Here is a 16,411-nt window from a genome sequence, read left to right as displayed (position 1 = left end):
CGTCACGTGATTCCATCAGAGCCACACAGGTGGTATTTAGCACGTCTCAGATGAAGGCCGCATGAGTAATTTACAACATTCTGACTATAAAAAGCAGTCATAAAAAGACTGTGGAGTAGCTGGAAGCAAACCACCCCTGTTGATCTGGCTCACGGGGAAGCTGTTGCAGGAGGAAGGGGTGTGGAAGGGCCCCCTCATAAGTGGCACCTTTCTGTGGTTCCAAGTTCAAAATCTGGAACTGTTTTAGTTGAACATTTTGACTTTATTTTAGCAAAATACTAATAAGAGTGCATGCATAGTGTGGTTAAGTAGTAATACATAAGTTTTCTGGCCTCTCTCTCGTGCCCACTTTGGTAGGGCAACTTATTGCTTGTATATCCCTCTCAAGGCAGGCATTGCAGATTTGCAACAGCGAATTGCATATACCTAATTACTCCACATTCATATTTTATGAGCCTTATTTTACTCAGATGATAATTTCCCCAAATATCTGATTTTTCCTGTTACTAAAACTTAATTTGAGCCTGAGAGGGATATATCCAGTTTTTTGAGGAGAGGATCTTGAACTGCTGTTCCGTAACCTCAACGCTGTAAACTGAGCTACTATGGCAACAACAGAGGGTCAAAACTAATTCTCAAACTTTCCCAGCCATCACTAGGTGGGGACATTGGCAGCCCAATAAAGGCAGCACAAATGTATAGTTGTAAGATGTTAAATAGGGTAACTTGGGCTTGATGTGCTTTGCTTCAGACATCATACTGCATGACTTTTTTGAACAAAAAAAATAAAAAATCTAAGTGTGAAGATGGATCATTCACTGAAAAACACTCATCATGCACTGTGTCAATCATCTTTTTATTGCTAGATTAGCTGAAAAAAAAAACACATGAGTGCATATCTTTTTTTCTGTTGATCAAACTATAAAAAAGAAATAAAAAAAACCCTGATTTTTAAATCAAGCACAATTTGACATTTACATTTAGAGAAAGCTCACACATCAACAGCTTGCATTAACAAATGCAAAAAGAGCTCAAACTAAACACCATAAATATACAGAGATGTTTAACACCTTTTAACCTCCAGCACAAAGGTCGAAGTCAAAGTTCAAGATGTGCTGCCGTGTCGCCTAATTTTAGTTCAGTATGCAGCTGAGCTGACTCTCTTTTATCTTCGCCCTCCTGCTTCAGCTGTCTTCAGTGCAGGATGTCATTGCGGGGGCCTCACGGACTTTTCACGTCTTTCCTGAATTTGACCATGAAAGAAGATCCCTGCAAGAAAACAAGAGCTGAACGAGAAGCGGCCGACAAAAGATGGAAGCTAAAACTAGAACTAAACGAGAATTCACTGATGACTCAGTTTGGTTCATTCACAATGATCCAACACTGAAAAAGGTTTTAAAGACAGAAGCTGCTGCAGAACTACTGAGTGAGTGAGGACTGACTTCACTGTGTGAAAAGTCAAAACTTACTCAGTCAGATTTGTTCTGTTTCTGCAGAAAATGTCAAACAGAGCAAAAAAATAATTAAAAAAAAGGTTATAGTTTTAATTCATTAGCAGAAAAAGTATCATGTTATGTAAGAAAAACAAAAGATAATGTAAATTAAATGAGCAACAATTCCCCCATTTTGATTTTAGCAAACACAAAATGCAACTTTCTCTGCCTTTACATGTAACATAAGAACTTACTCATATCACAGTTTGGCTCAATCGTAAATTTGAACTGTTTTATTAGGTTTAGAAATGCTTGCAAGGTTTCTTTTCTCTCGTTCCTTGTAAACTGTCCAAACCTTTAGTTCATGTTTGAACTGAAATCTTCAGATTTGCCATAAAAAAACCTTAAAGAACCTACTTTTGCAAATTGTTATGCTCTCTTAAAACATAAATGGCTGGTCCAACATGGTGAAATTGCTGCACATTCCTAATTGTCTTTTTTTTATAGAGTTTAGTAGAAGAGGCTTGCTGTGGAGAAACAGAGACACAGAACTCAAAACGTCCACGTTCAACACAAAAGGAAGGATTCAGTTGCATTTACTTACTCTGCAGAGCTTACTTCTTCTCCCCGCCTAATGACATATTTTCAGTTTTTTTCTTCTGCGCCTCATTGAACAAAAGATATCTTTTTGTTAGCATGAGTGTATGCACGAATCTGTGTTCATGTGTGTGCCTAAATATCAACAGATAATTATAAGTTTCTATGAAAATATAAAGTAGGACGAATACAATAACCTAAGACATGATTTTCCATTTGTGATCTGATCTAATGTGTCAACACATGCTAATTTCATTTTCTCCTTGTTCGTGCAGGCTCAGCCGGTTACAGTTGTTCTTGTGCCATTAGGTAACACTATGAGACTGCTCAAGATGAACAGGTCTACTATGCATTAGGACAACATTTGTGAGGAAATTTGTGGTTTAATAAGGTGATCTAAAACGCTTTGAATGGTTTTTTTTCATAGATGCAGCAAGCGCTTCTCATTGTGTAATGGTTAGCAATAAAAACAGAATGTCAAGGTACTATGTTACAAGGCATGAAACAATAAAAAACTCGTATGAATTTGTTATGTCTTGTAAATGTGGTTATAAAGCAACTTATATCTAATCTTGATAAAGTGTTAAAGATACAGTTCAGATTCTTTGAAATAGGGTTTTGTGGACAAATTACAAACAATTGTTATCCTGTTTTTTGTAGATAATTTTTCAAATGACTGTAATTTGAAGAAACAGAGTTTATTCTTGACTGTACTGACCATCTTACAGCTAATCTGAGTGAGATCAGAGTGGATTTCTGGTGTCTTAAATCAAAACCGATCTCTGTAATGTTCTAGTCTCTTCAAGCAATATTTTAAAAAGCCTTATGCTGACCTTAGTTTTGTATTACATAGTTATGCCAACAAAAATATTATATTGTGACATTCCAGCTGAAAGTGGCAGCTGCTGCTGTCTGAATGCAGAAATAACCATGTAGAAAACTGTGTAATGATAAATTGAGATTGCTGTTTCAAGACGGCAGCGATAGGCTTTAGTTTTGGCCCTACCTGGACTAGCCATTAGCTTGTCTGTGAAATCAGAATGAAATCATATTTCTTCAAAATGAGCTATTTACATCAAGTAAGACAATATTTGTTTCCACAACACCCCACTTCAACAGATCTGAACTATTGTGAGGTTTTTGAGTTATTATTTCAGTTTGGTTTTTTCCTGGTTGTGGTGTTCTCAGCATTCACTCCTCCCCTGTCACTATTCTGCCTTTCTTGCCACGCCCATCTCCACCTGTCTGCCATTATCCCCACTCACCTGTTTCCATTTACCTCGTCAACCCCAGTGTTCAAATACCTGGTCATTTCTCTCACACCCTGTCGGATCATTGTTTGTCGTTTGGTGTATCCATGTTTTGTTTCCTCGTTGCCTTGCCATGCCATGCTTTGGATTTCTATTAAGTTTAGTTTGCTGCCACGTCAGCGGTTTGTTTTTATTTATTTTCTTTATTTAATAAATTAGTTTTTGTTTTTTGAGAAATGAGTCTGCACTCTGGGTTTGCCTCCGTTTCCATCCAGCCTGACAACTATGGCTTTTAAAAAAGTTCAAGATCTGTTTGTTTGACACACGTGGTAATAATACCCCAAATAGTCTGATATTCTGATTATGTTGATGAGTACGAAAAAGTTGGAATGACTTTCAAATTTCGACGTAAAGATTGTGCTCCTGCTTGCATTTTTCTTTTTACATTATCAAAAACAACCTTAGAGGAGCAGCTTGAAGGGGTTTACTGGCACGTATGGCTATACTGCAGACTGAATATTTTCACCTCAGCCTCCTCTTCCTAAAATGAATTATAGAGCAGCAAAACAGCCTCAAGCCCCTCTCCAGTTTGGTTTGCCTCTTCTCAGGTTACTGTGGTAACTAGACTATTAATAGGTTGCCTTAAAGCAGTGAAAACACAATGATTTGTATTGTCACACAGTTCTACACAAAGGAAAACATTGTTAGGAATATTATGTTGTGTCAGATGTTGCTGAACGTCCCACCATGGGGCTTTAAAGCAAACATTTGGTACTTTGGAAAACATTCTTGTTTGATTTTTGGCACAGAAATAGTGAAAAGCCAAATTTTTCTTGGCTTGGATGCATAACTTCTTAAGCTATTTTCTGGCTGTTGTCGTGGACAAAAAGGAGCTGGTAATTTATGATTTGGGATTTGGGGAAGTTTTAACAAAATTATTTGATCAGACTTGCCAGTAACTTTTCAGAGTATCGCACACTCTGCCTCTTATCTTTTGTGTAAAGGGAAAAGTGGTAAGCTTTATTGTGGTTATATTAAACATCAACATTTATTTATTGTGTGTGTGTGTGTGTTTGTGTGAGTTGGAACTAATTGGCACATTATATAAGACATTCTGACAGATTTATACAGTACTGTGCAAAGGTTTTAAACCACCCCAGCAGCACAGCTTTCTGTAATCTTTTAAATGTGGTTCCGATCAAAGGTATTTTTCAAGTTTTTCTTTGAAAATTTTTCATTAATTTTCAGTCCAGTTCTTGTGCTTAAAATGGATTCTTTGCTAAGTTGTCTGTTAAGTGTCGACACAAAGCTGGTTCATCACAAGGTCAGCGTTAAGTAGCTTAACAAAAAAACAAACAGAGCATTCCTCTATAAATGGATAGATAGATAGATAGATAGATAGATAGATAGATAGATAGATAGATAGATAGATAGATAGATAGATAGATAGATAGATAGATAGATAGATAGATAGATAGATAGATAGATAGATAGATAGATAGATAGATAGATAGATAGATAGATTGATTGATTCACAGCTTTTACCTCTGTCATGGCATCTTCAAGCTGTTTAAGTTCCTCGTAGTGATCACGGGAGTCTCTCAAAGGTTGAACCATAATCTCTTCAATTTGAGGGAACAGCTGCCCAAGTAAACAAATGTTAATAAAAGAACCTTTTGGTGGCACATGTTTGTGAAAGCATTGTCTTACCCTCATGACAGTCTCAAACATTGGGATGAGGACAAACTTGATGAATCCAATCTGAGCAGTGGGTTTGGTAACTTTATCTCTGTCCATGAAGGGAGCCACGGGGAGACCCTCAGATTTCTCCCTGTCACTCTTAAAACCAACAGAGTAGAAGGAATGGCACGTTGTCCCAATGCACTGATCTATTCTTTTCAAGCGACAGGTTTTGGGGGAAAAGAATTGTTTGGCCGGACTCACCTGCATGAAGTACTCCTCCAGTAAGCAGTCCACCCACAGCTCAGCAACCTCAGTTGGCCTCACCTCATTAGAAATATCACAGCACTTGATCAGAACCTTCTTCAGCTGAGAACAGAAACACAAACATGTGCAAACACATGTTTATTACATGGAGAGATACAGAAGCCATTATTACAGTGAACATCAGAGTTTGCCTTACAGATGTTCAAGCTCACTGAACTGTTTTTGTTACAATCCTTCTTACTTCAGCTGATAACAGCACACTAAATTAGTTTTAAAAAATCTCATATGGGTTCAATTTGCAATGTAAAGTTAAATAAACAATTTATGGGGTCGATGTTGTAAAATCTTCACATACACACGTCACGTGCTCCTCATTGGTGAAGTCAAAGTTGTCCACTTTTTGCTTAAAACATTCCAGTGCCTCGCTGTGTCTGGCCATGTCAGTGGCCAGTATGAGGGTGATAATTGCCTGAAAACATAAAAGGAAAAAAAAATTAATCAAAATCTACCTCACGTTGTTATTTTAAATCATAATATCGAGAAAGGAATATGTTGTGTCAGGTCAACAAGAAGTCCCTGGCTTTGAATTTGTGTGATCGAGAAATCTCAAACGGAGCTAGAGGGAAGCTAGGGGTTTAAAAGTTTTGTGGTTCAAAAGAGACACTTAGAAATGTTCTATAAGTATATTTTGCAAAATATGAGCACTGTCATGGCAAAAATAAAGCACACTTTTCTGCATAGAAAGAAGCAAAAGTGGAAACACCCAAACAGTAATTTGTATAATTATTGTCATGCATACATCATGAGGGGGGCGTTCTGTACTGTTTATCCTTTGGGAATAAATACAGAGGCACAATTAAATCCTGTAAATCTGAAAAGTGGCTGATTTGATGTACAATTCTATATCATTTTTATCGAATCGTTATCTCACTTGTCGGATCTTTTTGAATACTTCAGGGTCCACGTTTGCGAAGATGTTGCACTCGGGCAGAGAAAGGATCTGGAAGGCCACGGCGCAGTGGTGGTTCTCCAGTGGAGAGATGTCGTTGTAGCGCACAGCCAGCTCCGTGCGAGCATTGATTTGGTATCTGTTGGTGAATGACATTGTTAAACGGAGGGATTTAAGATGATCGGATAGTAAATTCTTACGAAGCCTCCCTGATAGGGGAAGTTTTTCACCTGTGTGAAACCCGGACCAGAAGTAACATGATTATCTCAGTCGGCTTGTTTTCATACCTGAGATCTCTCCGAGCTGAACTCGTTTCACAGTTCATCAAGAACAGTGTTGTGTAAGGGTTTTCAAAACAGGGGGTCAGTGGGACTCTGTAGTGTTGTATCTTTTAACGCCACTACAGATAGAAAGGAGAGAATCTTACGTGTTATTATAGCCGGGGTGGTCCAGGTCATGACACACTGCAGCTGTCATTAGGATTCCCAAATCTGTGAGGGTCAACTTCTCCTGGAAAACAGTGCAAAGGTGAAGAACTGGTGAAAAGAAAATGCTCTTCATCTGGAATTTTACAGGTTGCCAATTGAATAAAACAAGCTTTTGTTTAAAAACATTCAATCAGACTAAAGATGTAGTCATACAAAGTGTGATAATTACATGAAGCTATAAACTTATTTACAAACTTGATGTTTATGTCATACCTGTAGGTTGCAGAGGTGAATCATGCCATACATCATTTGACTAACACAGAAGCAGTGACGGAAGTTGTGGAAAGGGTTGTTGCGGTAGTTCTCCTGAATTGCCAACTAGGAGTCAGAGAATCCTTCATTCAGTACATGGATACAAACTTCTCTGTCTCAGATCTCCATCTTTCCCCCTAGCTGAACTATTTAAAAAAATAAATTAAGTTAAAAGCTTCCCCATTTGCACGCCAACCCTCTAAATCCTCTCTAAATCTCCCAGAGCTGTCCCTTTTGTGGCATTCTTACCAACCACCGCTTCAGTGTGATGGGGTTCATGTTAAATTCCTTCACTAGTCCCAAATCGTGGTACATGAACTCCAGACAACTCAGCATCTGCAACCAATAAGAACGAGTAACAAAAGCCAGACATCAGTGTCATTGAAAACACAAAATAGACATAATTGATGGCGATCAACACACCTCATTGTGTTCCCAGTGCCAAACATCGAATGTTGGCTTCTTTAATGCCTCAATGGTCTCCTGAGATAGTGTGTACTGTAAATGGTAGATTTACAAAGTCAACAGACAATCAAATCAGTCGACACATTCCCGACGACAGCAGAGTTTATCACAGGGGTGCATACCTTTGGGTAGTTGGGGACATCTCTTCTAGGGGTGACCTTCTTTCCGTCATCTGAGAAGCTGTATTTGCATGAACAGTTTAACCTGGAGTCATAACGCCACATTTACTTCTGTTCTATACGTCGCATGCATGATAGATTTAAAAGTTTGTAGACCAGCTTGATTTTACCTGCCACCACCTCTCAACGTCATCTCATCTCGAAGCTTCCTCAGATCGTTTTTACACTTTTCGATTTCCACTACCCTCAAGCCTTCCTCTGAAACAAGACAAGTCACGATGGCTGAAGGAATCTGTTTCCTCTGGAGTGTTGCATGGATATCAGATACACATTAAAAATGGAAGCTTCTGTCAGCTGTTTTCTTTTGTTTGCTTGTAAACTGCATCACTTACTTTCCACTCTCTTCTCCAGCATGGCCAGCCTGTTGGTGAGCTCAGTCTTCAACTCAGTGATGTGAAAAGCTCTGTGAAAGGCAAATCAGGAGATTCCTCTATTGGTTGATAAGGGAATGTTAAATAAAGCTTGGTGTCAAATGAATGTGTGGGGAATCTGTCACGGTGGGGAAGGGAAGATTTTGGTCGTATTGAGTCAAAGGTGTTACCTGTTGAACTGCTCAGCCACCTGGGACAACACAGAGTGAAACATGTCGTCCTTCTCTGCAGGTATAAATATATACTTGATGAATCAGCATGAATTGTATTTATTTTGTCAGATTCTTGATCATGAAAGATGCTTAAGAAAGTTTACCTTCAACCTGACCAGCAGACAGTGGGACAACTTTGTACAAGTTGCTGTTAAGAAATTAGATGCATATAAATATTAGTCAAGTTACTGCATGCACTCTCTATATATAAAGAATAAAAAAACTAATTAATAATAAAGTTTTATTGTATATAAAGAGCAGATGACTGGATTTAACTACCTTTCCCAAAGGCAGAATGTAATCTCATGCTGAGCTCAAGTTAACTTTAAATAAGCCCTTTTCACAAAACACCTTTGTTTTCTGGCCTTGGTGCAATTCATGTAACAACTGATGCAACACAGAGGGTTAAAGACAACCCGCCACTGTTAGGCCTCTGAGTCAGCAAGGAAGGTAGTCACAGAGCTGAGTTGGTGAGTAAATGTGAAGTGTGTGAGGGGGGACCCTGAACTGATCCTTTAAACCTTCAATTCTGTTGCTACTTTTTGATTCCGAGTCTCTGGTTCGTTTGTGTAAACACACATCACTGTGGAATATGACCGGCTTTATTTGCGTATTATTTGGCATTTACCAGAGGTGTCCCAAAAATGAGCTCAGTTTTGTAAAACCATTTTAATGAAAAGGCCAACAGATTGATGAATCTCATTCCACCCCTCGCCCCTCCAACTCAGTCCCACACTAACTTTATGGGCATTCAACACAAATGGTACATGTTGGAATCTACCTCAGTGAATTTCCAGCCTTGGTCTTTGACTAGGCAGAAATGAAGGTTTTGAGTGTTATAAAAGCAAGTTTTCCTTAATGTGATTCTGATGCATTTTTATCAAGCTTAATCCTTTTTGACAAGCAGAAAAAATAGACTTAGATCAAGAAAGCTAGTCAACATTACACAGGATAATAAAACTTTGGCAAAAACACATTGCATCTATTTTGGTGAAAAATAGGTGACACAAACTAATGACATATAAGTTTTTTTAAGGCGTGCCACATTTCAAAGAGTGACGTTTTAACCACTACCCCCCGTGACTTTGAATTAAGGGACAAGAGGGCACTCAAAATCTAGAGGTCAGGGTAGCACAAGGAAAATAGAATTACGTAAAGCAACAATATATATTTCGAACAAGATGTGGAGCTTATTACTTTGGACAATTGGTGGGCATTGTGGGATCAATGGAGACCATGGCACCTTCTGGATCCACAACCATGATGGCAGTGTTTCTGCAGTAGAAAGATAAAGCCAAAAATTATTAAGATCCCTGCCTAATTAGTTTACATTTCACACAAAGGTGCAAAACGAGGAGTCATTTCAGACCTTTGCACAGTACTGTAAATATTTTAGAACATCGACTACATACTTTTATCATTTCTACTAGCTACTTTCAGCTATTATATTTGTTGTTCTGATTTAAAAAGAGAGAAAAAAGGTAAAAAATTAAATAAAAAAAACAATGTTCCTTTTAGTAAAAGTAAAAAAGGCACCAACACATCTTGTAGTTCTCATTCATCTTTGTTTGTTGCTTTGACATGCATGATTCATACAGTGTGTCCTTTCGATCCCTGCATGTGTTCATTATTTGTCAGCAGCCAAACGTGTTTTACATTCATTAGCACTCTGTTGTATAACGCTTGTGTATATAAATGTGACTTTTCCACATATTAAACCAAGAAACAAACCTGGGAATGTTAGACGAAGAGCAGAGGAGCTCCCTGATGTCACACGGACTGCAGTGCCGGCTGAACACCACCTGCAATGTTAACGTGCCGTTTGAATTCAGTTTTTAAAATTTAATACACGTGATTGGGTAAATATGGTGACATTAAACACCAATCCCATTTCCAAAAAAGTTGTGATGTAGTGTAAAATGTACATAAAAACAAAATGCAATGATTTGTCACAACCCTCCATTTATTCACAATGGAACATAGTAACATTGAAAGTGTAACCTTTTTTTTTAAATTACATAATTTTGAATTTAATGGCTGCAACGCATTTCAAATACCGGTAACTTGGGACAGGGCCAATAACAGGCTGTAACATTAAGTGGTACAAAAAGTAAACAGCTAGAAGAACTTTTTATAACAAATTAGGCTCATTGGCAACAGGTCAGTAAAAGGACTTTGTATAAAATAACATTTTAAAGAGGCTGAATCTCTTAGAAGTAAGATGGGCAGAGGTTCACCAGTCTGTGAAAAAATGCATCTAAAATGAGTCAAACATTTTCAGAATAATGTCCCTTAATGACTTTTAAAAAACACTTTGAATATCCCTTAAATTGCAGTTCATAATACCAAAAGGTTTCAAGAATCTGGAGAAATCTCTGAACTCAAAAGACAAGACTGAAAGTCAATCTTGGATGCTCCTGATCTTCAGGCCCTTCATTAAAACCAGGTCTGATTCTGCTATCACTGTCTGTAAACATACCTCACTGTGCCGTCCACAAATGCAGTTAAAGATCTATCAGGCAAAGAAGAAGCCATATGTGAACATTATTTAGAAACGCTGCTGTCTTCTCTGAGCCAAAGCTCTTTTAAAATGGACTGAAGCAAAGTGGAAAACGGTTCTGTGGTCATATGAATCAAAATTAATAATACTTTCTGGAAACCATGCATGCCATATCCTACATACTAAAAAGGAGAGGGACTATTCAGCCTGTTATCAGCACACAATTCAAAAGCCTGCCTCACTGATGGTATGGGGGTGCATTAGTGACTTTGGCATGAATAGCTTACACATCTGGAAAGGTGCTTCCAGTAAACAAAATCCAACAACTCCAGCAGCTGGTCTCCTCAGTTTGTAGACATTTACAGACAGTTGTTAAAGAAGAGGGGATGCTTCACAGCGGTACCCATGACCTTATTTCAACTTTTTTGAGATGTGTTGCTGCCATCAAATTCAAAATGATTTTTTTAACAATTTCTTTGACGTTTGACATGTTTACTATGTTCCATTGTGGATAAAATGTGGGTTCATGGGATTTGCAAATCATTGCGTACAGTTTTTATTTACATTTTACACAACGTCCCAACATTTTCGGAAGTGGGTGTGTATGAAATATAAATGTGATCATTTCATGCTAGAATTTAGAAAAGTCACCAACAAAATGACATCATGGGAACCATTTGACAGGAAAAAAAGGCAGCTGCTGTTTGAGACTTCCTGACTCTCCTAAAGATGTCAAGAGCAAACAAATCAGCCCAGTTTATAAGACTTACTGCAGCAAATGTAGAGCGTGCAATTAGAGGAATGTGCAAGGATATAGTGCCTGTACCCAGAACACAAGAGATCTGGGAAAGCAGACAGATAATCAATGCCAGACCGCGGGCTCATGGCTCTTACAAAGACGTGTCATTTCCAGATCTCCACTGAAAGCACTTCACATCAACAGATCAGCAAGTGTTCTGCATATCTGTGCCTCAGTACGTCTGGACCTCAGACACATGAAACTTGAGCCTGGAACCATCTGTTGCAACTGTTTATATTATGTGATCTGTAAGCAGTTTCTCTGCCTTTGCTGTTATGTTAAAAAAAAAGCTGCAAGTCAGACACTTTTTTTTTGTTTTTTTACAATTTTGTCTCTATGTACTTCACAATGATTAATATTGAGATAAATGTTATTTTCACTCAGGCACCCTGAGATAAAAAAAAGTGCTGAAAGTAATGCTAGGGCATAAGCGTGTTACCCACTGGTGATTTGTCATTAGCACCTGTAAGGAAAACTAATCAGCATCCTTATAGTCTAATTTTAGATCTCCATCGCATCAGCAGAATCCACTTGAAATAGCTGCTGGTAAAGTGTAGTAGATGAATTATGAAAAGAATAATCACATTAATGTTCTTGGTTGTGGTTAATTTTATACCTACAAATCTGTTTTTCAAAAAAAAAAAAAGAAAGAGTTGGGAGGTTTTCTAAAATTGCAACCAAAAAGATGATTTGTAATTTGTTGATTTGTTTGAATCTTTAACAAAAAAGGTTTTCATTACCTACAGTGGCTAAATTTACAAGTTAATTGTTTGTTATCTGTTATATAACTAAGACAGAAAACACAAAATCGATTAAAGTAAAACTGTTTTGGGAGATTCTTCAATCACCAGGGATGTGACAAGTGAGGGTGCCAAGACTGGATATAAAAGGAGCATCTTCAAAAAGTTTAGTGATTTCAGATAAGGATGGTCATGACTGTATGAAGGCAAATAACCTGGATCTTTAAATATCTGCAAAACAGATTTTCAGAAGAGATTTAACAAGTTTGGGTTAATTTCTCTTGGGAATATGTGGAAAAAAACAACCCATTGCTATATGACATGAGTCCCCTACTGCATTACATGTAATATAATAATACAGAAAGAAAGAACCCCTAAACAACAACAAACAACATTCTGTGATCAAATAAGTTAAGGTTTTGGTATTTTCCTAGGAAAAAAATGTTTGTCACAATCTATATAGCAAAAATGGGATGGCCTATTCAGGCTGTAAATGATAAAAGAAAAAAACTGATGTGGGGATGTATGTTGGGTTTGGAAGAGGCATGTATGACAAAAAACATTTGTTTATAATTTGGAAAACTATGCAAAACCCCATTCTATCCAATGTTTAGCAGAGGGGCTTCATAAAGAGTAAATGTGTGCGCTCAAATAGCCTGCCTGCAGTTCAAATTGGTCTAGTACTGAAAGTTTATGGAGCATGAAGAAGAGAAAAATCAAACAACAATAACCAAAACCTGATGAGCCAGTAACATTTTGTAGGTTGCAAAAAATGGACGCACATTTTGCAAAACCACTGTAATTATTATAATCACTGATTCCTAAACAATAAAAAAGATGCATAACAAGCCTATCTCAACATTTATGAGTAATATTGTCAGCATTAAACAAGATTTGTTAAGATTTTCTAAATGCCTTTCTTTGAGTCTGTTCAATAAAACCTGAAAAAGATTGTTTGTAAATAACAATAAATCAAAAACTTTTTATTCCTCACATCCCAATCCACATATTGTATCTTATTTAAAATGTGGGCAATAAAAACCCATGTAAACAACAAGGTATCAGTTAGCTAACTAGATCATTATTAGTAAATATTCATTTAATTATCCAGAACTTGGCTCACCTTTTGCACTTTCCCATCGACATCCAGGTAAATTTTTCTGGGAGCGTAAGAGGAGGAGCTGGAGCCCATGCTGATCTTCCTCTCCTCACCTGAACATATACTCTTCGTCGGCACTCTGATTAATAAACCCAAGGAGCCTTAGATTAAAAACCAAACAAAGGCAAGAGAATAGTTATTTAACTGTGTATTTCTGTAAATATGCACAGGATTTAAAAATAAAAATAAAAGAAGACTTAAGGGAAAAAGAAGAAATAAAAGATAAAAAGGCTCAGCTTTCTGGCCGTAAAGAAAAAAATTGTTAAAGTAATGAAAATCAAATCCAAACAAGTAAAGGTTAAATGTAAAGTTGCCTACATCTAGTATGTGTAATACTATATAATTTTCCACAAAGCTCAACCAGTATGTAGAATATAAAAATCTTCCCTGCATCAACTTATAATAAAAAACAGGATTTTGTACACACGACAGCTAAATAAACATTCAAGATAGTTTAAAAAAGCATCAGTGCACATGTTGAACTCACAGTGGTGTGGCTCTTCCTGGAAGAATATGAGTGATGTCCCAGGATTCAGCTTCTTCACATGGAGGCACAAACAAACTGACGAGGAGGAGGAGGAGGGGGCAGCTGAGAGTGATGGAGCTGATGATGAAGATGACGTGAGAGGGGGGCAGAGATTAAAAGTGGCACTCGTTGCTGTGGGACCGTTACTAAGGAGAATAAAATGACAACTGCGATGTCTTTAGAGGTGTGAGGCTGTTACCTGAGCAGGTGACAAACGAGCCCAAGCCTCTGTGTTTTATAGGAAATACAGACAAAAAAAGCACTGAACAAAAACTACCCTGCTGAATGAAGCTTAATGGTGTGTAAAAATAAATAAAATTGGTTTTCACACAAGGGAAGTACTGTTTGTAGTGTTCAACAATACATCCTCAATAAGAGATTATATAATATTTCAATAAAAATGTCATAAGAACTGATTTTTAACTAATAAATTACTGGGTCGCAGGGGTTGGAGACGTAATATATGATGCCATTAGCTGTTGAGTTCACTCAAAAATAAACTGTAATTCTTCAAACTAAGGTTGATCAAGAACTACCTACCACAGGTAAGATATTAATGGTTCATAAACCTCCCACAGACCCTCACGTCAAAAGATCTGAACTATATCTTTAAAAGAATAAAAACTGAAAAACCAATGGAAAGCAATAAAGTCAATGTGAAAGGAGTACATGAAGAAATATGAGTCTACAAATTATCATAAATAAACCCTGCTGCTGCAAAAAAAACACACAACCTCATGTGCAGGTGCTTTGTTTTATTAATTTTTTTATTTAAAGAAAAAAATGATATTAAAAGTGATGAATAGCAAACACATATAACAATATTTTTATTTCTATGTTTGGACAAGTGCAACTAGTTTTAGTTTTTTCTTGTCAGACTCCTGTCCGGTGTTTTTAGGCATTTTAATTAGTGTAATAATAAAGTGAGAAATAAATTAACAACGCTTTCTTATACAGACAATTACTAACATTATCTTAACTTGTTTTGGACATTTTTTTAATATGTGTGCTTGTATTCTTTAAAAAAAAGAAATGCTAGATGACATTTTTCTGTTACAAATAGCCACTCAAGTAAAACTACAAATTCTGGAGTAGGTTTTTTATGCACAAACTTGTACATGCCAGATGAGCGACATTACGATTATTATTTTCAAAAGGCTACATTTAGCCTAAAAAATATGTTTATCTCCCAAAATCATGCATTGGAGAAAAAGTTTAATCTCTACAATGTGCTCAAGAAAAACAGACTTGGAGAAAATTGTGTTAAAATGAAAACAGTGCTTTTATTTTGTTACTTTTTGCCAAAGTAGAAAAAGTCAATTACAGTTGAATATATAACACGTGTGAGCAGGAACTGTTGCATCAAGTCGCTTTTGTTTTGCGGCTCTTGGCCTCTCCCATTATCCTTTTGTTATCTGACCTCAATAAAGTTTTGTCACTGGGACTTCCACTAATAAAGTCACTCGTCTCTGCTGGGAATTTCACTTCAAGCGACTGGTGTTAACAAGGACGGTATTGGCAAGGCCCAGTCAGGTGGCAGGAGGTAATTAATTCGACGAGGAGAACATACATCACCTTAGAGGACACCTTTTTTTCCAGTCACCTGCAAACACACACACACACACACCCCTTTCTGTTTTCAATGTGATGCGCTTCCCAAGAGTCCAATTACATCCTTCCTGAGCTCTTCTGTCACACAGGAGAAAACGTGACAGGACAGACTGACTAGCATTCAGCGTGTGAGATCACGGTCGACTCGAAAGAAAATTTCCAAGCCAAATAGAAATGACCCACTTTTACCATCTGACGCCATTTCTTTTTCCACATGTGATTATGCACATGTTTGTGAGCTGCCTGCGTATTCATGAGCCCGTGCAGGCCGGTGAATAGAGTGGTATTTCAAACAGAACAAAGGCAGCAATGAGCAGATCAAACCAGGCAGATCTTGATGAGGTTATGCAACCGAAAGGCTCACACCCTCAGTGGTGGAAGATACAATCTGGGATAAAAGTAATCAGCAACATCATGCAGATCTCCATCACAAAGGATGTCCAGATGGACCTCTGAAAGGGAGCACATTATCCTGATAATAGCGATAGACCAGGTCGCTTCATGTGCATGCATTTTCACCCTTTTACCACGCATCTAAATACACTTTAATTAATGAGAATCTTATTGGGCTTTGTCATTTCATGCCGGAAAGAGGAAAGATAAGGCTGGGTGATGATTCAAAAGCACTTGGAGACACACATTTCTTAAGGCAAATAACAGCGCAGGACCCTGATTGAGCATTTAGACACTTCAGATAGTCTTTTAAAGATCATAATGGGTCGTTATTACCAGGACTAAAAGACACAACATATGTAAAAGCTAACAAAATGTATTAAATTCAAAACACAAATCAAACATTTCTAAATCAGTGGTGTTCGATGTGCACGAGTGAAGAGGATATAGGTGGAAATGTCAAAATGTGCAAATAAAACTAAATGAAATCAATGTATGCAGACAAAAGCAGAGGCAGAGATTAGACTGAAGGCTGGATTT

At 37.4% G+C, this 16,411-nt stretch overlaps 1 protein-coding gene across 2 annotated transcripts; it reads right to left on the bottom strand.

The window, feature by feature from the left end:
* Window positions 1-518: 518 nt before the first annotated feature.
* Window positions 519-14,578, bottom strand: pde9al (phosphodiesterase 9A like). 2 transcript variants are annotated; one of them, XM_037979674.1, is made up of 18 exons: window positions 13,306-14,578; window positions 9,875-9,945; window positions 9,341-9,418; window positions 8,248-8,291; window positions 8,102-8,156; window positions 7,893-7,963; window positions 7,671-7,758; window positions 7,504-7,585; window positions 7,340-7,414; window positions 7,166-7,252; window positions 6,878-6,982; window positions 6,604-6,686; window positions 6,159-6,315; window positions 5,583-5,696; window positions 5,225-5,329; window positions 4,991-5,119; window positions 4,826-4,921; window positions 519-1,269 (listed from the first exon to the last, which is right to left on the bottom strand). In XM_037979674.1, the coding sequence occupies exons 1-18, from the start codon at window positions 13,372-13,374 to the stop codon at window positions 1,222-1,224; spliced, it is 1,557 nt and encodes a 518-aa protein (XP_037835602.1). In that variant the 5' UTR covers window positions 13,375-14,578; the 3' UTR covers window positions 519-1,221. The 2 variants fall into 2 exon arrangements, with proteins under 2 accessions (XP_037835602.1, XP_037835600.1); XM_037979672.1 differs by lacking the exons at window positions 8,248-8,291; window positions 9,341-9,418; window positions 9,875-9,945; window positions 13,306-14,578 and having other exon boundaries at window positions 7,504-7,561; window positions 8,102-8,147.
* Window positions 14,579-16,411: the final 1,833 nt, after the last annotated feature.

Source organism: Kryptolebias marmoratus, linkage group LG2 (assembly GCF_001649575.2).
Source record: "Kryptolebias marmoratus isolate JLee-2015 linkage group LG2, ASM164957v2, whole genome shotgun sequence".
Classification (NCBI taxonomy): domain Eukaryota; kingdom Metazoa; phylum Chordata; class Actinopteri; order Cyprinodontiformes; family Rivulidae; genus Kryptolebias; species Kryptolebias marmoratus.
Note: the sequence above shows the minus strand (reverse complement) of the source record. Positions and strands in the feature narration are given on the sequence as shown.

Excerpts from the sequence above, each read along its gene's own strand:
- pde9al (XM_037979674.1), bottom strand. The coding sequence starts at position 13,374 with ATGGGCTCCAGCTCCTCCTCTTACGCTCCCAGAAAAATTTACCTGGAT. Across the intron at positions 5,330-5,582 it reads ATGAGGAGCACGTGACGTGT|CTGAAGAAGGTTCTGATCAA; the intron begins GTATGTGAAGAT and ends TTCTGTTCTCAG. Across the intron at positions 5,120-5,224 it reads TGGAGGAGTACTTCATGCAG|AGTGACAGGGAGAAATCTGA; the intron begins GTGAGTCCGGCC and ends GTTGGTTTTAAG.